The 27920-nt window shown below is 42.4% G+C and overlaps 1 protein-coding gene and 1 pseudogene across 1 annotated transcript; both read right to left on the reverse strand.

The window, feature by feature from the left end:
• Nucleotides 1-1867: 1867 nt before the first annotated feature.
• On the reverse strand, nt 1868-23849 carry LOC142436768 (uncharacterized; the record flags this gene model as incomplete). Its single annotated transcript, XM_075540226.1, has 5 exons — nt 23596-23849; nt 15751-15855; nt 13668-13738; nt 5716-5873; nt 1868-1981 (listed from the first exon to the last, which is right to left on the reverse strand). Coding segments are annotated over exons 1-5 (702 nt in total), but the record flags the coding sequence as incomplete, so codon positions are not given.
• A 4-nt stretch (nt 23850-23853) lies between these two features.
• LOC142436770 (ninein-like protein) overlaps nt 23854-27920 on the reverse strand; it is a 140796-nt pseudogene continuing 136729 nt past the window's right edge.

The raw sequence follows: 27920 nt of genomic DNA on the forward strand, positions 1-27920 counted from the left end.
TGCTAATCTGTTTTCTACTTGAGGTATACGATGGGGTACCCCCAAAACCTGGAATTTTGTTTCAAAGATTTGTATTTAAATTTTATTACAAAACAACCTTATCACCTTCAAAGTACTCTCCATTACACCTAATACATTTGTCAATTCTGCGCTTCCATTCTTGGAAACATTGTTTTTTTTTCAAATTCAGCTGTTTGGACGGCTGACAGCACCTCTCTCATTTTTTTGCTTCATCTCTTCTATATCATCAACTAGCTGTCCTTTCATGTTCCTCTGCATTGGTGGAAACACAAAGAAGTTGCATGGAGTGAAGTCAGGTAAGGTGCATGGGACAAGAGAGGCATGCTGTTTCTTGTCAAAAATTGGCACACTGAGATGGCATGTGAGCAGTTGCATTGTCATGATGGTAAAACCAGTCCCCCATCTGCCACAAATCAGGTCTTTTTTGTTGCACATTGTTACACAATACTTTCAAAACCTCTAAATAGAAAGTTTGATTAACAGTCTGACCTAGTGGAAGGAACTCTAAATGCACTATATTATGGACATCAAAAAAATCAAATGAGCATAATCTTGATCTTTAATTTCACTTGACGAGTTTTTCTTGGGCAAGGTGATGACGGTGTCTTCCCCTGGCTTGACTGAAGTTTGCTTGTCACCAGTAATGACCTTGAGAAAAGTCTGGATCACTTCAGAGTTGTTCTTTCCAAGAATGACTTGTTTCCAGTTGACACTCCTTCTTGGTGGCCTGTCACAAATCTTCTGTTAAACTTCACTGAACTAAGCTCCAAGATAGTCCAGATAACTTCCCCATCTTTTTAATGGTCCATCATTGGTCTTCAAGCAAAAGTGGATGAATTTTTTGGACATTTTTGTCTGTTTGGAAAGTTGATGGACATCCAGAATAAGGTTTGTTATCGATCGACATTTTACCTTTTTGGAAATAAGAAAACTACTGGTACACTTGAGTTTTTTTCAGAGTGCTATCCTTGTAAGTTGTATTCAACATCACAACAGTTTCTGTGACATTTTTCTGGAGCAGAAAGCAAACTTTCACAGCCACACGCAGTTCTCTTAAATGAGCCATCACAAAAAACAAGGTGTGAGCAAAACTGCTTTTATGAAAAAATTCACTGTGACCAGAGAACCTTCCCAGGCGACGCCGCTGGGTGCACTAACTCAGAACAAGTTGCTCGATGCTCAGCTAGTAGGAACAATGCATCCTATGAAAGCTCCACAGAGTGGAGTTTTCCTGTTTTTCTTTTTTACCCACTCATATATGTTAGTTCATGATTAAGGCGCTGCTCAGATACCTTATCTGTGCAGTATAGTCTCCCCTAACACCCTGACTCTACAGTCCAGGAAAATGTGTTTTCTTCAAAGCCCTTGGCCAACTACAATCTTATTATTAGCTCTCATCAGCTCTAGAATTTAAGTTCCATGAGGGCTTATTTATCTCAGATCTACCTAGAAAAATGCTTTCCTACACAGTAGGTGCTCAGTAGGCAATGTGCTGAATGAAGGATGCATGAATAAATCCATAACCTTCCTGAGGTTATGTGGCCATCTCAAAAAAGAAACCTTAAAATGATACCCAAAAGAAAATAAGTACAATAAACAAGCTAGTTTTATATATATAATAGAATCTTTTATTGACTGCTATTAATTATGAATCCTGTGGAAAATTACTTCATGTTCAAGTATAAGGTGTTGACAGAGGCTCAGTCTGAGGGGTAACTAATGAACATGGCCTCTCGGAGTCTGTGACCAGACAGTCTCTTACTACACCAGCTGTGTGAATACCCAGGAGGTAGAAGTGTGCAGATATAAGATGTTTGTGAGGAAATGACAAGAACTTATCACTCACCTGGTCCTTCTGCTCATCTACTTTTTCTTGTAGAAGCATTTCCATATTCTTTAAGATCATTTCCACTTTATCCACTTGCTTTTCTGTGGTATTAAGTTGTTTTTCATGTATTTCCTGACAAAAGGAGGTTACCAATCAAAAAATTATGTTTTAAAAGAACTAACTTCAAGACATTTAAAATGGTATTTGGGCGAAATGTACACATCTACAAGTTACTAGCTACGAGCCTCTGTCTGAACATGGGACGCTAACAAGCTCTGTCAGGAGTATAGGTGTGGCGCAGGGCGTAGTGTTTTGCATAGGAATCCGACAGTGGCAGTTTCTTACATAGGCTTACAAAAAAACAAAAACAATGTCATCAAGCCAATTTGACTCACAGCGTCCCTCTATAGAGTTTCTGACAGGATTTCTTTATGGGAATAGATAGGCTTATCTTTTTCCCTCGGATCATCTGGTGGATTTGAACTGTCAATCTTGCTGTCAGCAGTCCAATACTTATCTGGTAATGTAACCACTATTCCAAAGGCCTGTCATATGTTTTAGCAGTTGTGTTCCTAGGTATTTACTCAAATGAGTTGAAAATCTGTATCCACATAAAAGCCTGCATACAAATATTTATCGTAATTTTATTCATTATTGCCCCAAACTGGAAGTAATCAAGAGGTCCTTCAACAGGTCAATGGCTAAACAAACGAGCATATCTGTATCATGGAAATATTATCTAGCAAAAAAAATAAATGAGCCATCAAGCCATGAAAAAAATATGGAGGAAACTTAAGTACTTATTAAGTACAAGAAACCAGTCTGAAAAAGCTACATAATGCATGATTCCAATTATAAAGCAAAATTAAAGAGACAGAAACAAGGTCAGCGACTAGCAAGAGTTCAAGGAACAATAGAGGAACAAACAGGTGGAGCAGAGAATTTTAAGGGCAGTGAAATTATTCTGCATGAAACTTTAATCTTGGGTACAGGGCATGCCTACGGGCAACCCTAAGCGTCATCCTGAATGGGAACAAGAGACAGCAGTTAATAACGAAAACTGATGCTGTGGAGTTAGTTCTAACTCACGGCAACACATGTATTTGTCAGAGTCGAAGTGCTCCATGGGGCTTTCTTGGTCATGATCTGACTCTGTAATTCTAACATCCCAGAAAACCTGATCTGATCTGTAACCACATGGAGTTTCTTTCTATCTCGTTATTTATTTTTCAATATGAAAACCATTTGCAGTAGTGGTCTCATACAATATCTGTCTCTTGTGATTGACTAATTTCACTCAGCATCATGTTCTCCCGAATAATCCATATTATTGTTTTGCATCACATCTTTTAAAACAGTTGTATTAGCACTTCACCCATGTCATACAATTCAATCAGATCAAGAAAAGTTGTCCAATTGTTACAATATTTAATTCAAAACCTTTTTCTTCTTCCTTGTACTCATTGTAATTCATGTACTTATTTTTTCTAACTGTGGCACAAATATACAGAAATATTTTCCAATTGCACAACTTCTAGTTGTATAATTCAGAGCGAGAAGAGGCTCAATAATATTCTTCATGTTGTACAACTATCATTGTTATCCTTTTTCAAACTATCGACCACAGTGACAGAAACTCAATGCTCCCAAAGCAACAGATCTTTCCCCTTCACCCATGGTAACTGTTGGTCAAGTTTGGTTTCTTTTTTTACAGTATTTTAAAAAATCATTTTATTAGGGGCTCATACAACTTTAAAAAAATTTATTATTTTTTTAAACAATTTATTAGGGGCTCATACAACTCTTATCACAATCCATACATATACATACATCAATTGTATAAAGCACATCCATACATTCTTTGCCCTAATCACTCTCAAAGCATTTGCTCTCCACTTAACCCCTCTGCATCAGGTCCTCCCAAGAGCAACCTCACTGGACACCCCTCCCCCCACAATGTCAGACCTCCCTCTTCTCCCCTCAACAGGCATGCACCTATGTTCCCCCAAATTTGACCATTGCCTTTCTTCTTTCCTGTGCTGCCCCTCGCATCAGTAAGCCCCATTCCTCTGACAGGGCTGATTCCCTCTCTGGGAGACCTCACCCCAAATCCACATGGCTACCTCTCAGGGACCAGCATCAACCCCACCCCATCCATCTGATTCCAGCTCTCATGAGGTGACCTTCGGCCAAGTGACCTACATGATACTTACTTTGAGCAGATGATGTGTGGCTCTTTAGCAGCCTGCCTGGTCCCCAGCCAGACGACTGGATTGCCTGCACACTTGAACTTGTGCCCGTTCTGCTGCATGTTCCTATTATCGTGGACTCACACAGTGTTTATCCTTCTGTGCTTGACTAGCTTCACTCAGCATAATATCTTCCAGATGCCTCTACAACTTGAGGTGTTTCATTGCTGTTTTTAGGGATGTATTCCATTGTATGTATGTACCAGAGTTTTTATCCACTCTTGTACTGATGGTAATGTAGGCTGTTTCCAGCTTCTTCCTGCCCACCCACCAGCTTTTTGCTATGAACTCTGCTGTGATGACCATAGGGGAGGGAAACATCTGTCCGTGATCTGCTTCTTATTTCTTTGGGGTACAAACCAGCAATGGTATTGCTGGATCATATGGTAGTTCAGTTGCCATCTGTTTTAGGTATCGCCATACTGCCTTCCAGAGTGCCTGTACATATTTACCAGTCCACCAGCAGGGCATAAGAGTTCCTATCTCACCACACACTCTCCAACATTTGTTGTTCTGTTTCTTTTGAAAAATCATTTTATTGGGGACTTGTACAACTTATTGTAATCCTTCCATTGTGTCAAGCACATTTGTTCATTTGTTGCCATCATCATTTTCAAAATATTTTCTTTCTACTTGAGCCCTTGGCATCAGCTCCTCATTCCTCCCCCTACCTCCGCCCTATCCTCCCTTTCACATTCTGTTTTTTTTTAATTGGGCTAGTTATGGACATTAGGTGGGATCTTATGGTCATTTTGACTCGCATTTCCTGGGTGGCTAGTGACAGGGAGCATGTATCAGTATACCAGTATCAGACTGTTTTGACAACTGTGGCTGTATAAGTAGGTTTTGGGGTCAAGTAATGTGAGATCACCTGCTTTGTTCTTTTTCTTGGGGAGTTCTTTGCTTATCCTGGGTTTCTTCCCTTTTTATATGGAGTTAATAATCAGTGTTTCCATTTCTTTGAAGAATGATGTTAGAATTTGGATCGGCAATGCATTCTATTTGTAGATTGTTTTAGATAGTATCAACATTCTCACAATACTGAGTCTTCTGATCCACAAACACGGAATATGCTTCCATTTGTGTAGATCCCGGTTGGCTTCTTATAGTAATGTTCTATAGTTTTCTTCGTACAAGTCTTGGTTTTTGGTTAAGTTTATTCCCAGGTATTTCAGCTTTTGCAAAGGATACTGATTCCTTGGTATCTTTTTCTGTACCCCCATCCCTGGTATAGAAGAAGTCAATTGTTACTCTTGTATACTGCTACTCTACTAAACTCCTCTATGACTTCCAGCTAGTCTCTTGTGGACCCTTTAGGATTCTCAATATATAAAATCATATTATTTGCAAACAGTGAAGTTTCACTTCTTATAATGAGATTCTTGAGGCTCTTGCTATCTATATTTTCAACTTGTCTTTTCAGAAAGGTTGTAGGAATTTACTCTCTTTTTAAGATTTAATTCCTTTATGCTACTCTTCTAAATAAAGCAGATTTATAAAAAACTATGATATTCCATGTTCTTTTCCCCCAGGCTTCCTGGCTATGTGTGGGGCAGTGTATGTCTCCATATCTTTAAGTTGTTGCTCTCATATTCCCACTCTGCACTGCCCACTCACCTGCTCTTTCACCTGGTGACCAGCCCGATCCATCTTCAGTGTCAGCAACTGAACGGGTACTTGATTTTTCTCATTTTGAGCCTTGTGGACAAAGGCCTCCTCACCCAGGTGAAGGATCCTATGGTTGAGCTGAGATAACTGATCCTTGTATTTCTGACTCTAGAGCAAAAAAGGGTAAAACAATGATTGAAAACAAAAACGAAGCCCCAGCAGATCCTTTCAGTGGTTAATGAGGGGTAATTTTGTCTCACTGTGGGACGTGGCAACATCTGGAGGCATTTTTCATGGTCATAATTGGGGTAGGTAGGGGTGGCTACTGACATGTAGAAATGCTACTAAATATCCTACAGTGTATAGGACAGCCCCTATACAGACTTATCCAGTCTCACACAGCAATGATGCTGAAGTTGAGAACTCTGCTTTATTCCTGAGAAGAAGTGAGAATACATCTAGACCATTAAGAACATTCAAACCACTGTTCTAAAGGCCTCCCACTTTTATCTAAGTTATTTAAAACATCGTGTTAAGGGGGGGGGAGGAAGAAACTTAAAGCATATGAATCTCTTCAAAAGGACCTCTGACCTGTCCCTGATATCCAAATCTATCTGGCAGTAAGTTGTTGATATTCTCAGTACCACTGGGCCAGGAAATTAGAGTGTCTGACAGATGTCCTCTTGGTGTATACACAAATGGCCGTGTGTTCCAACAGTTGCTAGAAAATTTCTCAGTTTTTCACCATAGAGATTTCAGTTACTGTCAACCACTGGTCAGGAGCATCTTTCAATAAATTACGATTTAAAAGAATCAAATTACATTTTTGTTGGATTGCCTTTCTTTTTTTCTCACAACAATTAGTTTTCAGGGGAGAGAGCAACCACAGTTCCAAGGTATTCCCACGTTGGTGTGAATACCTATGGTTCAGCGATGAGCAGAATCATATCATTTTTATCTTGTAGGTTTAATACGCACACACAAGGGTAAGTATAAAAGCATTGTATAATAGAAACTTGTTAAAAATGATTATGGAAACATATGTATGAATGTGCTTGACACAATGAATGTATGTATGGAATGTGATAAGTTGTATGAGCCCCCAATAAAATGATTAAAAAAAGAAACCTTAATTAAACAAAACTATCAAAATATGAAGCTACTGTTTCATGTCATATCTTTATCTATGCCTATATGCTTCTGAAGTGTTTTCATCTTTCTATTCATTTCCCAAAGAATTCTCACTCTTCAATTTATGTCATGTCAAATGGGAGTTTTGTCATGTTCAAGGGATGCAAATCATGTTCGTTTTAAATGTCCTCTGAGCTTGGGAACACAGAGCAGTGTGGAAGGCAGATAAGGCTGCGTCAGGTGGATGGGTCGTTCCCAATGAGGAGCTCGTCAGACAGTCCTTGCTACCCTCCAGGAGGAGCAGGTATGGCGCCGTAACAGAACACACGCCGTGGTACATTTTCCTGTCCTTCTTCCTCCTCCCCAGCGCAGCTTTCCATTCTCTTCAGATGTCTTCCTGAGAAGTCTCTGTGATCATCCTTGAGAAAATATAAAGAGGATTCCTTTGAAACCCAGAAAGAGAGTCTCCAAAGCCTTCTGAGGTGACTTGCCTTGAATTCATCTTTGAGGTCTTCCCGACCTTCATTAAAACGCTAAAAAGTATTGTGTTATGTGGAGCAGCAGCATTCCTGTAAACTTGTGGGAAAACTTAATTAATTTGGGAATATTCACTTGAGTTTTGTTAAAAATGTGATAGCCCTTATGTAAATGAAAATTGATTTTTTAAAATTTATGTTTTTCCCAGATCATTTTATTAGGGCATAATCCAGACATCATGCCAATAGCTCTATCAGATCAAGCAGTGTTGTGCAATTACTGCATATAATCAATTTCTTCCTTTTCATACTACGTGATATCAGCTCCCCATTACCTCTTTCCTCCCCATCAATACACCCCAAGAACTCTTACTCCAGTTATTACCTCTACAGATTCACCCAATCTGGGTTTGATAAAACCCCAAACACAGAAAGATACATAACAGAGAATCAAGAAAGGTACCAAAATAACAAAATACAGCAGAGATAAGACCTAATCTAGAAAACAACAGCAAAACCCAGAAAATATTAAAAACTAGATAAAAGTCAAAGTGTATCTAAAGGGAGCTCAAATAACAAGATTTTAACCATTCAAGCCCTATTTATCATTTTAATTTACTATAATCGTCTTTCCAATACCAGCTGCCTGATAACCAGGTTATTCCTATCCCTCAGTGACAGTCAGAGGGGGGCCACTGGAGGCTTATTCCCTGTGGAGAACCTGAACATGTATTTTGGGCTCCCACTGTCAGCCATAGCTTTGTGAACACCAGAATTTCACAAATTTCAGCTCTGACAGCACTCCCTTCTTCAGATCTGGTTTATATAATTGATAATCCTTGGATCATCGATGATCGTGTGCTTCTTCCAGGTGAGTTTACTGACATCTCACTTAGATGGGTGCTTATTTGAAACAAGCTCCAATTATTTCCAACAGGGTTTTGTGGAGACCTTGGGTTTTTCTCTCTCTATAAAATCATACCATCTGCAAATAACTAGAGCTTAATTTCTCTTTGCCCAATTGCACTCCCTTAATCTCTTGTTGCCTTTTGATTCTGGCTAGGATCTAGCACAATGCTGAATAAAAGTGGGGATAATGGGCATCTTTGTCTGGTTCCCATTTTCAATTGCAATGATTTCAGCTTTTCTCCATCCAGTATGATACTGGCTGTTGGATATTAAGACATGGACTTTAGTATATTGAAGAATTTCCTTATATTTAATTATTGTTTTTATTAGGAATGGGTGTTGGATATTGTCAAATGCTTTTACTACATCCATCAATATGATCATCTGGTTCTTCTATATTTTGTTTATATGGTGGTATGAATCCCATTTGGGCATGAAGTATTATTATTATTTTGATATGTTGTTGAATTCTACTGGCCAGGATTTTGTTGAGAATCTATGTTCATGAGAGATATTGGCTTGTAGTTTTCTATTTGTGTGAGGTCTTCCTTTCATTGTCATTGGTTTAGTAATTTTTTCTCCATCTTTTGACTCTCAGTCTGTTTTTGTCTGTGAGTTTGAGGTGTGTTTCTTGAAGGCAGCAGATTGATGGATCTTGTTTCCTAATCCAGTCTGCTACTCTGTCTTTTGACTGGGGTATTTAGCCCATTGATTTTCATTGGTATTAATTCCAAATGCAGGTGAGTTACTATCATATTGTATTATCTGTGTTTGGGAGGGAGGAATCTATTCATGTCCTTGTTTCCCGTCTAGATCTACTGTTTTGGGTGTTGTTTTAGTGTGTTGACTTCTGGATAGTAGCACGGACTGTGGCGATCTCATAATGTTTTTGTGCTGTTGATTTTCTGACCATAGAGATATGGTTAGTGTTTTCGGCAATGCTGGTTTTGTTTTTATGAATTCTCTAACTATTTCCTTGTTTGGGAATACCTTTATTTCTTCTTTATATGTGATATATCGCTTTGCTGGATACAGGATTTTGGTTGGCAGGTTTTTACTTTGAAAGTTTGATCTATGTTGCTCCATTTTCTTATTTCCTGCATATTTTCTGCTGAGAGCTCTGAGCTTATTCCAATCTGATTACCTCTGAAGGTGACTTTTTCCCTCTCTAGCTGCTCTCAAGATTCTCTCCTTTTCCTTGAAGTTGAATATTTTGACTATCATATGTCCTGATGCCCTCCTATACATGTCCCCTACCCCCACCCCCCGGGTCTAACCTCCTTGGAGTTCTCTCTGTCTCCTGAATGGTTATTATCTCCTCCTTTATAGTACTGGGGAAAATTTCCTCCACAAATTCTCTTACTAATTTATATGTAGATTTGTTTGTTTCTTCCTGTTCCAGTATTCCAAACAAGACATTCATTACTTCTGTTCATGGTTTCTCACATCATCCTCAGGTTTACTTCAGATTATTTTACTTTTTTGTTTGTATCTCATTTGCTGAAGTCTGCATGGTTGTCTTCAAGTTCATAGATTCAATTTTCATTTTCTTCCATTCTATTGTTCAGTTCTTTTTGGGGGGTAATTATTTTATTGGGGGCTCATACTACTTTTATCACAATCCATTCATACATCCATTGTGTCAGCACATTTGTACATTTGTTGCCCTCATCATTCTCAAAACATTGCTTTCTACTGGAGTCCTTGGTATGAGCTCATTTTTTACCCTCCCTCCCTGCCCCCCTTTCTCATGAACACTTAATAATTTATAAATTATTATTAGTCATGTCTTACACTGTTCAACGTCTCTCTTCACCCACTTTTCAGTTGTACATCCCCCAGGGAGGGGGTTATATGTAGATCATTGTAATTGGTTCTCTCTTTCTACCCCCACCTTCCCTCCACCCTCCCAGTATTGCCACTCCCACCACTGGTCCTGAAGGGTTCATCTATCCTGGATTCCCTGTGTTTTCAGTTCCTATCTGTACCAGTGTACATCCTCCGGTCTAGCCAGATTTGTAAGATAGAATTGGGATCATGATAGTGGTGGGGAAGAAACATTTAAGAAATAGAGGAAAGTTGTATGTTCATCATTGCTACACTGCACCCTGACTGGCCCATCTCCTCCCCGTGACCCTTCTGTAAGGGGGTGTCCAGTTGCCTACAGATGGGCTTTGGGTCCCCAATCTGCACTCGCCTCATTCACAATGATATTATTTTTTGTTCTTTGATGCCTGATACCTGATCCCTTTGACACTTCATGATCACACAGGCTGGTGTGCTTCTTCCATGTGGGCTTTGGTTGGCCTAGAAGGCCACTTGTTTACCTTCAAACCTTTAAGACTCTAGATGCTATATCTTTTGATAGCCGACACCATTGACTTTCTTCACCACATTTGCCTTCAGTGATTGTGTCTGGAAGGTGAGCATCATGGAATGCCAGTGTAATAGAACAAGTGTTCTTACATTGAGAGAGTACTTGAGTAGGGGCCAAATGTCCATCTGCTACTTTAATACTAAACCTATAAATATATGCATAGTTCTATTTCTCCATCATCATATATAAATATATTTACATATGTACATGCCTATATTTAGAGCTCTATAAATGCTATGTGTCTTGCAGTTCTTTCCTCTATTTCCTTTTATTTTGCTCTTGTTCATGTTCAGCCTTCATTAGGGTTTCAGTAATTCCTCTCGGTTACATTACCCATGATCAAGCCCTACCAGGCCTCTTACACGCTCCTCACCACTGATTTTGGATCACTTGTTGTTCTCTTGTCCCTTGGTTTGTTAACCACTTCTTTTCCCCAACCTTCCCCTCTCTCATGTCCCCCTGGAACTGTCAGTCCCATTGTTTTCTCCTCCAGATTGTTTATCCCACCTATTTTATCTAGATAGACCTGCAGAGATAATAATATACACAAAAACAAGACAGAACAAAACAAAGCAATAAAAGAAAACAAAACAACACCACCAAAAAACAAATGACAAAAAAAAAAAAAGAAAAGCCTGTCAATAGTTCAAGGTCTGTTTGTTGACATTTGCGAGTGTTTGCTGATTGAGCCTGATGGGGTGCCATGCTCTGAACCCAAAGTCTATTTTTGATAATGCCTCGGGACTTCCTTGCTCTGCTCCCCTTGCTGTTCTGTTGCATGCCCTTCATGTTTTGCCTCAGTGTGGTGGGGTCAGATCGGTCTAATTCCCACACTGTGTCTCCAGTGTTGTCCCCTATAGGGCTATGGGTCAGTGGGGGATGTCCTGTCTCATAGTGGGACCAGACATATGGTCCTCTCTGTGCATTGGCTGTTCTTAGTGGGGATATTGTCCTTAAGGCTTGGTGGGCCAGGATGTGCTCCAGTCTCTCTTCCTCCCCCTTCATTTGCTTCGATTTGCTCTGATCAGACATGTCCCTCTCTCAGAGCTGTAGCTTCAATGCTATCCTCTGAAGTACTTTCTTCTGGGGGCAAGGGCTGCTGTCCGTGTAGTTGGGATTGGGGCCAACCCCTCAGACCTCTCTACTGGTTCCTTGCTTCATGCCAGTATGTTGCATTCACATCTTGGAGCATGGGGTAGAAGTCTGGTCCTTCTTTCCCGGCGACGATATGAACAAGACCCTCCCTTTGGATGGGTTAGTTCCCTGTTCCCCAGCTACCCATTTATTTCATTTTCTTCCCCCCCCCCAACCTTTTTAATTGTCTAACATATGTATCCCTGGATTTGGTCTGGCCCCTGCCATACTACCTGGACCTCACCCCAGGAATGTTTGTATACAGTAGCTTTTTCCTTATGTCCCTTTTGCATTTTTTTTAAGTTTACCTCAGCGGACTCATGTTGTATTTGTGTTTTGTTCTTGGCTTACTTTGTTTAGCATCATTTTCTCCAGTTTTTCCCATGTGGCAAGGTGCTTCATGCATTCATCACTGCTTTTTAGTGATGTGTAGTACTCCAGTGTATGTATGTACCATAGTTTTTATTTAAATCATTTTATTAGAGGCTCATACAACTCTTAGCACAATCCATACATACATCAATTATGTAAAGCACATCTGTACCATAGGTTTTTAATCCATTCATCTGTTGATGGAAATTTGGGTTGTTTCCAACTCCTTGCAATTGTAAACTGTGCTGCGATGAACACCGGTATTGCTCAGTTCTCATACAATGTTTTTTAATTCTGTTATCTCATTGTTTTGTTTCTCGGTTTCTTTGGGGTGTGAGGTTTTTAGTATCACACTTTCTTCCTTTTTTCAGAATTGATCCCCAAATCTCTTGTATGGTCACAAACATCATTCACCTGTATTCTCTTTCTGGTAATTTAAGGTCTTCACTTTCTGTGTATTCCAATGAAGTTGCGTAATCTTTAGTTGTTGACTTTTGTTTATCTTGAGTTTTTGTGGTTACTACTGCTGACTGTTGTTTGCATGGCATAGTGATCCAAATGTAGATGGTATGTAAGGTTCTGGATTGTGTGTGAGTAGGTGGAGGAGGGAGGGACAGGACTTGCTCTTTGGGTTAGTGGAGAAAGTTCAGATAGGGGCTGGAAATTGTATTCTGTTGAGATGAGGGAGAAATGATAGAGCTGACTGGGTAGAAGGAATAGGAGATAGTAATACATGAGTAGGATTTAGGTGACAGAAATAATCATGTGGTGTTCTGGTTATAGTGGTTTTCTGATAAATTAAAAAAGGGGATTTTAAGGGGTCTGCTAGTACTTGTTAGTTTATGTGAAAGTGTGTCTCACTGTTAAGATTCTGGCTGAGACTGGCTGAATTCCCAAGGAGGTTCTAACTGATGGCAGTTTCTAACATTTTATATTTTCTTTTGGCTGAGGTTTTTCTCTGTTTTGCTTTGTCATTGTTTGTGCTTTGTGTGATTTTCTGTGTATGAAATCCAGGCTATGTAAATCTCTAGAGACAGTAACTGGAGTGATAGTTGGCTAGGGGCATGGCAGGGAGGATGCGGGAAGTGGGAAGCTAACAATGAGTGGAAGAAGGAAGAGTTCTGACATTGATGGTGCTGATGACTGCACAACTCTTACTCTTGTACTTCTGCCAAAGAAGCCTCATCTCAATCTAATTATTATCAATGACTAGACAAACCCAAACTTCAAGACACGGAACAAAACAATTGCATGTAATATTCAAAAGTGCCATGGTCTCCAAAATAAAGAATAGACCGAGAGAAAGAAACAAGAAGACATGATATAAATGCCATATGTGATTCTAAGAATTATCAGGATGGCTGGCAGCACCAAAATGGGGTGTCCCTGACGGCAGTAATGTATCCACACGAACTTTCTGATTTTTGACAAGGGAGGTAGTTACTGCATTCTGAAATCTTTGAGGAACAAAGTCCTCTATAATATTCGAAAATAGTTTTTAAAGAAAGAAAGAAAGAGAGAAAGAAAAGTTCATTAGCTTCACATCAGGTGGTAATACTAAATCTGACTGTTGATCATTTCCATTTCAAGGCAGGCCTGATATTTCTCTTTCTTTAAAATATCAATTTCTTTCCTGTTGAAAAAGCAAAATTAACAATATCATTGCCAATTAATGTGTTTTCTTCTTCTAGTAACAGTCCACCATGGCTTGGACAAAAAGGCCCACCCCTACCTCCCCTCATATTCTACGGCCCAGATCCCTCTACACTACTGCTACTGCTATGATTGATAATAGTGGTGATGGTTCAATCTTGATCCCAAGCTCCTAAAGCCAGAAGAATTTAGGAAAGTTTACCCTTAGGGCTTCAAACCGATTCATTCCAGTTCCAACCCCTGTTGATAATTTGAATTTTTGACCTAAATATACTGAATCACAATCAATATTTTAGCAAAGTTCTCAGGCGATTCTTTAATTTTTAAAAAAGTTCTATTGATACATAATTCACATATATACAATTCAATAGTTCAATCATATCAAGATTGTATAATCATCACCACAATCAGTTTTGGAACATTTTCTTCATTCTTGTACTCGTCGTTATTAGCTTCCCATTTCCTTCTAACCAACTGTGTGAAACTCCCAAAGAACCATTAATCCAGTTAGGGTCTGTATAGATGCACCTATTCTGGACTTCATCTATAGGAAAACATACTTTAAAAACAACAGAAACAACTAACAATAACAAAGTAAAACAGACAAGAACATTTAGAAAAGAAAGCAGAAAGTATTAAAAACTGGAACAAATTAAAAATGGAACTTAAGAGAGATCAAAAGACAAGGTGCCAAATTTCAAACTAACTGCATCTCCAATAATCCCCTTTCCAATGCATTTTACATGAGAACAAGGCTGGTCCCATCCTTGGTCTAGGGTCAGATGGGATTCGTCAGGTGACTCTTTTTGAGGCGGAAATGAAAATTTTCATCAGGGAGGGTGAAACCAAAGCCAGGTGTCACCTTGGTTTGTGCTGGTAACTGCCAAGGTCCATGGTATAGCCTCCCACACCCCTTAACGATTCAGTCTTAGAAACCCTCTACAGACTCAATGAGAGTGGGTTTAGTTTTCGCTTGCAAGATTTTGCCAGATTGTACAAAAGGAGCATTCTCCGTGGCAATCCTTAGTCAAGCAAATTACTACGGATTTAGCAAAGTATGGAACTAGCCACCCAGCAACACAAACACAAACCATCTTACCCTCACTGCGATCTGCTGGGAATGGAGTCTGGTAGTAAACTTAGGAGAAAATGGTTTCAAGGGAAGACCTCCTGGATTTCAGAACTGTAATGATGCAAATCCCCGCTGGTCCCTTCCCCTGCCATCCATATTCTGACCGTCATGGCTACTCCATCAACTATGCTCCATGCTCGCAGCAGGTCAGAGTTGACTTTATCTTGAACTTCTTATTTGGAAGAAAAATCAAAAGGCAGACTGCCCTTGGATATGGCTACAGCAGTGAAAACTCACTGACCAGTGTTAGCACTCCACTCCCTGTCCCTTGTTCCTGCCTCAGTGTCCTAGGGCCCAGACCTACCCCTAATGCCGATATCTACATACAAATATAAACCGTGGTGAAAAGTCCACCTGAAATTATTACTGAGTCATGAACATAGATATTGTATTTGTCTAGGAAGGCCCTAGGATCATTTCACTGTACTAAACTATGTCCACCTGTCCTCACCATCAGGTGTGATGCGGAGTACTTTCATACAGGGAATAAGGTGGTATGCCACGATGGCAGAGGTAAGAAGGATGGGTGTAGCAGCTGCTCACTGTGGGGTGGGCAATGCTGCCACATACATACGTGTTCTACCTTTTACGTCTGAGACCAGGCATTCAGGTATGAGAGGGGCTGCCTGCATGGGGATGTAGGCCAGGGCCCTTTACATATGTGTCATGTCATGGTCAGAGACCAATTAGGTTCATCCACTCTTGGCTTTCTGGAAAGTGAGGTTGATTTGAGAATACGCCCCACTTTCTATCTCAGTAACTACTACACTCACTTTACTGAGAGGAAACCACTCATTCTGCTATGTGAAAACTGGGTCACAAGCTCAAAGGTCCTAAGTTGAACCTGGACAAGCCTTTACCTCTGTACATCATTTGTTCTTTCTGCAACTTTAAGTTCTTGCTGAATCCTTCCCAATTCATTTGTCAACGATGTGTTTTCTTCAGAAAGCCTCTGTAGCTCGGCTCTGCAAGCACAATTGACAATCAGAAATAAGTTGGGAACCATGTGCCCATGGTTGGTATCAATGCGTAATACTGAATGTGAGACCTTGGGGCATTCCAAAAGCTATTCCCTGCTAGTGAATCCCGGCAGGGATCTAAGAAACAAGAATGACCAGAGCTTAAAATATATGCACACATTTTCCTCTTTAGTGAGACTGTCACCTGCTATACTCCAAGGTCATCACTGGAAGGAAAAACTGAGGAAGAAACACATATTGATTTATGGAGCGGCCTGATGCACAGTGAATACCTCAGCAGAGAAAGACAGGTGTCACTATTTACTCCATGACCAAGGCTACCCTGGGCCACATTATTTCCTGACAAACAATTCTTAAAGAATCTCTGCCAAGACAACACAAGTGATTTATGACAGGCAAGTATTTTTACCAACAAAAAAATCCCTAATGAGCTTTGAACCCATACTTTCTGTCCTGAACACATGTCGATATTTATCCCCCCAACTACGTCTTTGTCTGGCATCTTGTTAGATTCTAATTTTCCCAATCTAAGTAATCAAGGTACTATATAACCTCGCCATGCTTATCTTATGCATTATGTTCTAGTATCAAGCACAAATATGTCTCATCTGACTTCATTTGATCTCATGGGGCACTAAGGGAAAAATAGAGAAAAAGAAGTCATGGGAACTTTAAAAGCAGCAAAGGGTTTAGAGTAGGGCTGTCAAATAAATGGGACATGAAATTTGAAATGGTCACTCTGGCTCTAGTATGGGAAACAGACTGATTCTAGGTGTGTACACTGTGTTAGGTGGAGGTGGAATTCTACTTTTGGCTGCTTGGAGCGCAGATACACTGAAGATTGCTCATCCTATCTGCTGAACAATTAAGAGACTATGTGAAGCCAAGTATGTAACTGCCCTCACAGAAGTAATGGAGAACACACTCAGAGCAGAATACAATGGATGACTAGGGGCTCCGAAAACGTAGACAATTGTGTGTGTCAAGAGATTCCACCAAGAGTCAAAAGAGAAGCCAAAGGCTGTGGAATTTCATATTGGACAATGACATACTGGACAAGAGACTCATCTCTAAAATTTACAGAAAATTGAGTATCTCAACAGAAAGAGATAGACAATCTAATTTAAAAAATGGTCAAAGGATGTGAACAGATCCTTCACCAAAGAAGACATTCAGGGGGGCAAAAATATATGAAGAAATGCTCTTAATCATTAGCCATTAGAGAAATACACATCAAAATGAGATACGACCTCACCCCCCAAATTAACTGGAAGGTTAAAAAAAACAACAACAGATAACAACAAATGATGGTGAGGGTGTGGAAAGACTGGCACTTTCATACACTGCCGGAGGAACTGGGAAATGGTGCAGTCACTGTGCCAGGCAGTATGGTGCACCCTGAGAAAGTTGGGAAGAGAAATACCATGACACATCAATCCCTCTACTTGGAATGTGTCTTCGAGAAATAAAAACTATGACACAAATAAATAGATACAGACCCATGTTCATCATAGCATTATTCACAATAGCAAAAAACAGGAACAATCTAAATGCCCTGCAGTGGAAGAATGGATGAACAAACTTGGGTGCAATAAACACACAATGAAATGCTATGCAACGTCGAAGAATAACGATGCACCTGCAAAGCCCTCACAGAGGGATGGACACGGAGGACAGTACGCCGAGTGGAATTAGTCAAAAACAAAAAGGACAGATATCGTATGAGACCACCACTATAAAAAATCAACAGTAAGTTTTCTTATGGAAATAAAAACATTCCTTGATGGTTGCAGAGGATGGAAAGGAGGGGGGCGGGGAAGGTGCGGCTAGAACACAGGCAAGTGATAGCCTGGGCGGAGGGGAATGCAACACACAGGAGAAACGATGGAGGCAGGCAGGCGAGTACACTGGTAGTTTGCAAGAGTGAGAAACTACAGATGCAAACACTGTTAGATTCAAAGTCCTACAACAGTGGGGGATTGGGGAATCTACAAGTGAGTACTTGGACATACACACAGGCTGAACAGATAGGAGACTTTTACAAACATATATGTGTGTGTGTGTGTGTGTGTGTGTGTGTGTGTGTGTGTGTGTTTAAAAGAGAGTATTTGTATATTTACTTTTACTGCAAATATATCCATGAATGTGGTGGGGCGAACAGAGGACAAAATTATGACAACTTCTTAAATATAAGCAGATACTCTGAAGGAATAAGGTACTGGGCTTTGGGGGAGTGGTATCACAATAGTTGCAGGGGACAAAATGATCCATTAGCATATCATAGTTCACAAAGACAGTGCTCTACATTCTAATCTGGTAAGTAGCAGCGGTCTTAAAGGTCTCTGAGCAGCCGTCTAGGGTGCAAGGACTGATCTCTCCCTGTCCAGAGCAGAGCAGCGGGGTGGCAGTTAAACAGACACAGGGAAAACACTTAGTCGAAGGGACAGTGAGAACACCGGTCTCCACAATCCTGGGCCCAGAAGAACGGGGTGATACCTGGCGCCACCACCACCAGCTCTGCATAAAACCACACTAGAGAGTCCTGGAAAGAGAAGAAGAACCTGTCAATCAAAATCCTAAAAGAAACCAGGCTTACTGGTCAGACAGCATCTGGTAGCGCCCCTAAGACCGTGCTCCCTTGGGTCTGGACTTCAACTCACTACTGTGTTAGAAAAGTCAACCGTTAAAATGAGATGGGGAGCATTCACCCAAAGACAGAAGGCTAGGAAAGGAGGAGAAAAGGACATAGAAAACAGGGAAGTCGTGGACTAAGGGAGGGCATATTAAGGGGACTGGAATGAATGAATGGCATCAAAATATGTATGAATTGCAGAGTGTTAAAGTATGATCTGCTCTGTAAACCTTAATTCACAATAAAAACTTCATTAAAAAAAGAGTTGTAGTTGAGTTTTGCACAAGACACATTGTTTCTTATGTCAATAAAAAGGTAAACATTATTATATCTTAAAATCTAAAAAATTCCATTCCATACAAACATATTGCATTGACCCAGAACTTTCATAGCAGTAGAAAAATGCAGGCAAGAGAATGAAAAATAAAGTGCAAATGAAATAACTATAGCTCTAAGCAACAATATGGAAGAATCTCACAAACAACATATGGTAAGAAAGGACGGATGGTATGCTTCTTTTATATAAAGTGCAAAAACAGGCAAAATTAAGGAGTTAGAAGTCAGGATACTGGCTATGTGTGGGGAATCCAGGAGGGTTCTATTTCTTGTTTTGGGTGCTGGTAAAACGATCTGATCAATTTCTTATAAAATCATAGCAGTACACTTTTTTATTGCATATAACATTAGAATATTTTAAAAAATACACACCTAAATACACCAAAGATATGTGATCATGAATGTATCAGAGATCAAAAACATCCAGATCACTGCTGTGGTTGGCAGATTAATGACCTCCTAAAGACTGTTCTGGGAAGCCATGGTGGTGCAGTTGGTATTGTATTCATCTGCATTTCACTCTAGGTTGCTAACTGGAAAGCCAGCAGCTAAAAGACCCACCCACTCACTGCTCTAAAGGAGAACGATGGGGCTTTCTGCTTCTATCAAGATTTATAGCCTCACAAACCCTAGGGATCAGTTTTACTCTGCCCTTTGGGGTGGATATGAGTCAGAATTAACTCGATGGCAGTTGGTAAAACATTATTCATGTTCTAATTCCCGATTGTGAATATTATGTTACATGGCTAAGGGGAATTACAGTTGAAGATGAAATTAAGTCTGCTGATCAGCTGACTGTGAGATAATGAGATTATTCTGGACTATTCTAGTGGGCCTATTGTACAGACTAGGGTCCTTTTAAATGAAAGAGGCAGAAGAGGCACAGCCTTAGATTCAGCCAGCCATTGGACGCTTTGAAAAGTGGAAGAGGCCACGAGTCAAGAAATGTGAGTGGCTTCTAGAAGGTGGAAAAAGTAAGTACATGGGTTCTCCTTAGAACCCCTTGGAAGGGGCACAACCCTGATGACACCTCGATTAGAGTACAATTTAGCTCTCAGTTCTAGCTAACATGCAACTAAGCTGTCAAGAAATTAGCTAAATTTTAACCTATTTCTGACCTGTAGCGTCTAGAACTGTAAGATATTAAATCTGTGTTGTTTTAAGCCACTCAGGGACATGGGTCCATCTATGGAAAATATTGGGAAAGGCCTTCCTATATCCCAGGCTTTTGAGATAGAGCATTTGCCAGCCAAAGTCCTCAAGCGAGAAGGCCAGTTCCACCTGTGGCCTTTCAAGCAGCCTGCCCAGCTGGTGGAATTAAGAACTCCCTCTCAGCTCAGCTTTCTCTAGAAGGCATTGGCTTCTGCGGCCAACATCCGAGTGTCCCAGTCAGTTCTTGGGGCTCTCACAGAATTCACGAAGCAGTAGATCTGCGCCAAGGACACTTTCAATAAATACACACAGTGGGACTAAAGGAAGGTGCTTGGAGCTGGCAGGCAGAGACCTTCAGAGACCCCAAAGGAATGAAATGGGGTTCAGGGCAGTCTTTCGTGGGCCCCGTGAGACAAGCACAGATTTCCTGCCGACAGAGATAGTGAAAACCTGAGTCTAAGCCACAGCAGTCCTCTTGGTGAAGTTCTGGGGGTTTCTGTATGGAAAATTTCTCTTTTCGCATTCACACAGCACCTAGCAACACCACGGCCCGAGTACAGGCCAGACTGGGCTTGTAAGCTTGGGCACACCTGGGCTACGTGGTATTCTCCTGGTGCCGAGTCTACCAGCCTGCTAGGAGGAAAGGGGGTTATGCAATCAAGTCATCAGGGACTGAGATGACTCAGTTCCACTTGTTTAAGAATGGATAGAGGGCAAACCTGTTATTCTCTCTCGAGTCTGCTTCTTTCTCCCTAGCCAGAAGCTTATCTTCCAGCTGTAGGAGCCTGGTTTTCATGTCATTCTTTTCTCTCTCCAGCACAGTTTCTACCTTCTGTTATCGGTACAGCATCTTCTAATTTCTGCTGTCCTGTCCTAGTGGTCCCTACCCCATGCTCACCTTCCAAGACACAGAGGCTCCTAGAGGGGCAGCTTGTGTCCAGCCATGTCCAGTAAGGGCTGCTCTGTGGCTTTGGACTCCTGCTGCTCAGATGATCTTTGCTTCTGACCAGCAAGGCTGCTAGCCAAAGGTACAGGTTTCTCCAGGAACATGGGCCTTGCCCCTCTAGGGGATAGCATAGATCACCCATGTCTCTAAAGGAGCAGGAGCCACCTCTATATCATTCACCAAGATGGGATGGCCCTGATAGTGAGCTATGCAGAGGGTCCTCTGGGCTGTGGGGCTGCTCTCGGGACCGGGCTCTGGACAGGATCTGCAGTGAGATGCCTCCCTGGCATACGCAGGAACTCAGCCTCTCCACGTTCTGACCCTGCTGGTCCCGTCTCCTTTCTGACTTCTGTGGACCTCAGCAGGCCTGGAGGCAGTTGCCTTTCCCTCCTTCAAGAAGGCTTTCAGCCCCTCTGCCTCCAGGGAAAGCCCTTTTAATTGCTTCCTATATGTGGTTTCTAACTTTTCAAGTGCAAACACTTTGCAAATTTTAGCTTGCTCTTTACTCATCAGCCCTCCCTGCCACCCTCCACCCTCCACCCCCCACCCAACTTGCGTTGCTGCTTCTTGCACTGGGCTAGCATCTCCTTCTGCCTCTCTTCTCTATCCCTTGTCCAAGTCCAGCTGGGCTCCCATGTCTGTCACTAGCTGCAGTTGCCTCTGAAGCATCTTTTTCTTTTCACAGTCCCATTGCTGTAACAAGTGCGCTGCTTCCATCCACAGGAGTTTCTGGCTCAGTTCAGCCTTTGCCCCCTTTCTACAGAAACTTTCACATGGACCTGGCTCAGAAACACGAATGTCACATGTATCACAGGGTTAGAAAGGCCTGTCCAAGCGCACGTTCTAAGTGCACAACTCCTCGCTACTCGTGCCAGCTGTGCTCAGAGAGTGCATGCACAGGATCTAGTTGATAATGCAGCAGACACGACTTGTCAAATGGGACTAAATTTACATTTAGACGGATTAAAATGGAATAAAATCAAAGCTCAGATTCTTGGTCACATCAGTCACTTTCAGTGACCCCATGTGGCCAGTGGCTCCTGTAATGGGCAGGCAAACACAAGATATGTCTATCACTACAGAAAGCTGTATTGGGCAGTACTGGCCTAAAGTTTAGTGAAAAAAAAAGTACCTTTAGTCGAAATTACTCTAAAAAGTATTTTAAACATCTAGGAAAGAGGCCTTTAGAAGCCCCAGGAAAATAACACTGAGGTGGAGTGAGGCCCAGCTGAGAGCAGTCAGCCTGGGAGAACAAGAGTAACTCAGCTCATCAGAGTCATGCAATATGGCTCGACTCACAATCATGACATGGGGTGGGAATGGGGGTGGGAGCAGCCTTCCAGCCAGTTAAGGAAACTCCTGGGACCAGACATGTCCCTTTGCTGCTTCTTAGAGCCTGAAAGGGCTTGGGAATAGTGGCAATGGTCTATAAGGTGTTCTGGACAGTAGCCCGCCCTTTACCAGACAGTTCACAGGTTCAGATACTATGAAGCAAAATTCTCAGGAGGAAGCTCTGGATCATCCTAGTGGGCAGTATGTGTTATTGCAACGCCCAGGTCTGAGGCCACTGTGTGGTCATCTTTTGGGGAACAGAAAGGCAGGGTACAGAAGAGGGTACAATTCAGTAGTCCAGGATTTTCTTTACTGCCCATACTCAAGCTGCCTCAATTTCCTTGCACCATGACAGAAAGGCAGACTGGCTCTGGGATCATCAACCTCCCCAGGTCACAGGACACGGGAGAGGGCTTGGTCCACTGTGGTCATCGTAGTGCCACTTCTAACCCGAGCCATGTTCCCAGCTAAGAATGCTTCCCAAGGAGGCTTTGCAGGTCTGGTCAGCAGGGCTCTAGCCCGCTTGGTGTCCAAGTTGGCGAGGGCCAAGATTCTCTGTGGGAGAGTGAGGTCATGATAAATAGGCATGCGCTGGCAGCAACCAGTTATCATTCCACTAAGTGAAACCTACTTGATACGCTCAGTTTTCCAAAGAAATCTTTCATTGCTTTTCTTTGTGATGACACAGCAACTCGCTGCCATGAAACCGATTCTAACTCCTATGCTCTGCAGGATGGAGCAAACTGCTGCCGAGGCTCTCAGATGGTCCCTCTTCTTGGAGGAGCAAGTCTGTTTTTCTCTCACAAAGCAGTTGGGAGGTTGGAATCACCAATCTTGTAGTTAGCAGCCTGATGCTAACCCAAAGCCCCAGCAGGGCTCCTTTCGCTTAGGACAGCTTTGAAAAGCTACCTTCGCAGATAACTGGCCTCCCTATTGCAAAGGAGCTTTTAGCCTTTTTCTCCATTTGCCCACATACTACCGCGTGCACTGGAAAATTAGAACATGACATTAAATAAGGAAGATGCTTTGCTACTTTGTTCCTTTGCTACAGAGAAGTCTGAGGCAGAAAATAAATATGAATGTGTTAAAAGTAGTCTACAAACTAAATTACTTCATAACTTAAGTTTTAATATATATATTTCTAATTTAAGTTAAAACAACTCATACAAAGCCCTATTTTTTCCTACCTTCCTCTCTGTGGCCAGAGAAAAACTACCCACTTAGCATGCACTGCAGTTGAGTCATTTCCTGAATTAAATATCTAATGTGGGTTTTTGGGAAGAACTTCAGACTGAAGGAGGACCCAGAAGAAAACAGGGCAGCAGACCTGATTTGTGGTAGTCCGTGCTGGTGTCTCAGGCGTAGCTTCTCGTCTGGCCACTGAGCTAAGGTGGCCAACTCCTTGGGGCAATGTGGGCCCCCACTCCTTATCTCCCACAGCTGCCCCTGCAGGCTGCAAAGGGCATCCTGAGACTGTGCATGGAGCGCCTCCAGGTCTGCTCTCTGGCTCTCTAGCATGCTGACTTCACTTTTGAACATAAGCTCCATTTCCCTTTTCTCCTTGTCAAAGTTTTTCTTCATTAGTTCAATTTCCTGCTTATAGTTTACCGGGAAAGAGAAACATTAGCCCCTGACAATATGACATGGAAACAGCAAGGTTGTCGGGCATGCCAAGGAGCTGAGGCCTGCAGAAGTCAGGGATGAAAAGGCAGCGGTGACATCCCCAAGACTCAGTGCTCAAGATGTAGGCACAGCCTTGTCTGGACCAGTTGGATAACCTCCCGTGGGAGAAGATATTGTCTGGCCGTTGGCTGGCAAGCTCCGTTTAGGTAAGTAACTTGCACCCAGGAGCTCAGAGGTCCCGGTGGAAACAGGGTGGCTGGCTCTCTGAGTCCTGAAAGTAGAAAGAACGCGGCACATGGCAACTGTGTGCGGACATTCTCTTAGTCACCATCTAAGGAGAGGCAGGAGCTAACTTCATCTGAGAAGACCTTGTCAGCCAGGGTAATCCTGACTGAGAAACTATGCAGCATCCCACGAGAGGCAAAGCCAAGGATAAGTTATGCTAAGAATGAGGTAGGTGTTGTGAATTCCCGCACAGCAGTTGGCAGGGCTGCACTCAGCATGCCAGCCCCCAGCGACTTTGGGCCAGGCACTGACAGTCATTTCTGCTTGTATTTCCCTCAAACTGTGTTCTTAGTGCCCCCGCTCACCAACCAGAGAAATCCAAGGCAGCTGCCTGGAGAAGGGTCAGCACTAAGCACGGCTCTCTGTGCACAAAAGGAAGCCCCAGGCTCCCCCTCGGGCACCCCTCACACCTACCTTCGTCTCCAGCTGGCTCTTGACGTCTTGGTAACGTTCTTTCACCTGCTCCATCATGAGTTCTGTTTCGAGGCTCACTGGAGTAGGAGCTGTAACGCATGTGAAAAAGCCTGCGAAGAAGAGGAAATCTCAGCTTAGCTCAGTGAGGATATTACAGGTTTCTTACAGCTTTCCTATTCCCAAGGGACAACAAAGCACAGATTCTACATGTGCTTTTTCAAGGGAAAGGCAGTGATGGTGGAGTCCTGCCGCACTGGCGTACAACAGCACGCATCACTGGTGATCTGCTATGTTGTATCCATGTAGAATAAAGGATCTCAAACTTATTTGGTCAGCTGTCCAATTTTCAGAAAAATAGTTACCCAGCAACCCTCTGGCAATTAACTTTTATACAATAGCCCATCCCTAATCCAGGATAAGGTGTAGGTTATTTGCTTTGGCAGCTCCCACGGATTATTCCAGTGCCCCCCAGGGGGCAGCATTGCCCACGTTAGGAAACACTCATTTAGAACCATTTCACACTTTCACCAGAACAGATTGCTCAGGAGGCTCCTGCAGCCCATCACACCCTTCAAGTTCCTACAAAGTGGCAGTGATATCGTGTGAAGGGACTTCAAAGAACCTCCAGAACACGGAAGAAAAAGATAATGGAATTGTCCATGAATGTAAGGCTCCCTTGTACTTCACTTCAAGTTTATTCCCTGGTGATGCCAGGATCATAGAGGAGGTGGGGATATGGAAGAAGTGGGGTGACCTGGTGACACATGCCTCTGGGCAGTGTGATGCCTGGGAATGAGCCTCACTGTGTGTGAAGGTGGCCAGACACACCTCATGGCCTGTTTATTAGCTAAAGACTTCAAATTGGCCTCCTCCTCCTCCACATTATTATATCACACAAATAATGCTGGGTTTCAGGATATGTAGGAGCTCTGGTGGCATGGTGTTTATGCATTGGACTGTGATCTGAAATGTCAGCAGTTTGAAACCACCATCAAGAGTTACAGTCTCAGAAACCCACAGGGGCAGGTCTCCCATGTCCTATAGGGTCATTATGAGTTGGCATCAACTTGATGGCAGTAAGTCTGTGTGTTGCTCGATAAACTGGTCAGATGATTGCTGAAGCCAAAATGGGTGCATAAGCAAATGTGGTTGAAAAAAGCTGATGGTGCCTGGTTATTAATAGCATATGGGGTCTTAGATGCTTTGCAGTTAAATAAGTGCCCAACTAGCAGGTAAGAAACAGCCCACAAGGAAGCACACCAGCCTGTGTGATCATGAGGTGTTGAGGAGAAATGGTATCAGAAGTTCAAAAGATAAGCAACCAAATTGATGTGAAGGGGCATGGATGTAGTAGAGACCCAGAAATCACAGCCCCTCTGGTAATTGGACAGTCACGCTCAGAAGGGACACAGGAAGGGATGATAAATCCAGGGTGTGGTATAGCACTGATGAACTACATAATTATCCTCTAGTTCCTTAATATTCCCTCCCCTTATGATTATGGTTTTTATTTGTTTTGCCTCTTTAATCATATCAGATTTGATGTAGGTTCATCGTATATTTAATATCATTTGATACATGAAATCTAAGATAGATAACCCTTCAGAAACAATAAATGGAGTAACGGTTCCCTGAGGGTACGGGAAGGGGGGAGGAGATAACAGGGAGCTGAGAGCACTGATGACTGAATAACCCCACTCAATGGGATCGAACAACAGAATTGTATGTGAGTGGATATATTGGATGTGCAAGATATGGAAAAAAATAAAGTAAGGTTTCCTGGGGCGGGGTATGGTGGGCAAAGGAGGGAATAAATGGGGAGCAGATATCAAGGAGTTCAAGAAAAAGAAAATGTTTTGAAACGGATTGTGGTAGCAACTGTACAACACTGTTTGATGTGATTTAACTATGGAATGTTATACTTGTAAGATGTCCCAACAAAATGATTTTAAAATACAATAATAATAATAATAAAGCAGTCAGGCACATTCCATACGTGTGGAATGAGGAATGGTGCTTGAGAGCACTGCAAGGACTCGCTTTCCGACCTGAATCACCACTCCGCACACCAGGCACACAAGGCACATCTTTGAACTACGTGTGTTGCTAGGGCTTGGAAGAGAGCTGGTCTGAGACTCAGAATTGCATTTATGCCATGACTCAGTCTTCATTTTGCAGTGTCAAGGATGGGACGTGGCAAAGTCATCCTCTACTCTCATTGTCACCCTGAAAATGGTGACAAACTTTGACATAAGGGACAAGACAAAAACCTGAATGAGAACCTCTGGAAAGAATTACTTTGCCTTGGAAACTGAGAACTGTCAACTTGCGCAGTCACCTGGGCTGACAGGAGGTCCGTGAGGCTGGACAGTCCACATCACTAGGCTTACTGCAACCCAGCTTCTTACTATTCTCTCAGCAGCAGACAAACATCGGAAGGGTCAACTGAGCCTTGGTGCTGCTTCTAAAATGGTTTCCATCAGAGGGATGGGAGGACAGTACATAAAAAGGCCACATTGTGAAACTGCTAGGTTTCATTAGCGATGGCATGAAGCCTAGGTCTGTGATCTGGTGCCGCAGTCCCCAGTCTCGAGCAGACCCAAGACTTCAGGGCCTTGTCTCCCAGGTTTTGGGTCAGTGGTTCGTGCTGAGGGCCATAAATTCTGTGTAGTTGAGGGGACACAGTGTCCATTTCCCTGGGGATGGCTGACCTGTCTGTTGTGTGGAAGAATACGTAGGATGCCTTAAATGGATGTCACAGCACCCTTGGCATCTCTGGATGTGGTGCAGCTGGCTGTGTCAGGCTCCATCCCACATTTCCCAAATGAGTCTAATGGCCTTTGGCTGTTGACTCACAGGATTTCAAGACACCAATCTGCCATTTGCAGGTGAGCAGGTTATGTTGGGGTCCAAAGACGCTGTACCCACATTCAGAGAAAACTTAAGGTTCCCAGGTTGGCTCTTTTAGCTATAATTCATTTACATTTTATTAAATAAATAGCTTTAGAGCACTACAAAACTGGGAGGGAGGAGGATGCAAAATGCTCGACTGCCAAAGATCCACAGGTCAGTGTCCACAGATCTCCCTGGGGTGAGGGAGTGGCCTGTCAGTGTCCACAGATCTCCCTGGGGTGAGGGAGTGGCCTGTCAGTGTCCACAGATCTCCCTGGGGTGAGGGAGTGGCCAAAACTTAGCACACAAAACCACTGTGTATCAGAGCTTTGGCAGCAGGGCTGAGAGACTTGCCACGGTGTCTGCTGATGCACAGTTGGGGGCACTGATCCAAGAACCAACCCCTGGCTATACAGGATTATGACAAAACTCTAGGGC

This window comes from Tenrec ecaudatus, unplaced genomic scaffold, assembly GCF_050624435.1.
Source record: "Tenrec ecaudatus isolate mTenEca1 unplaced genomic scaffold, mTenEca1.hap1 Scaffold_603, whole genome shotgun sequence".
NCBI classification, from domain to species: domain Eukaryota; kingdom Metazoa; phylum Chordata; class Mammalia; order Afrosoricida; family Tenrecidae; genus Tenrec; species Tenrec ecaudatus.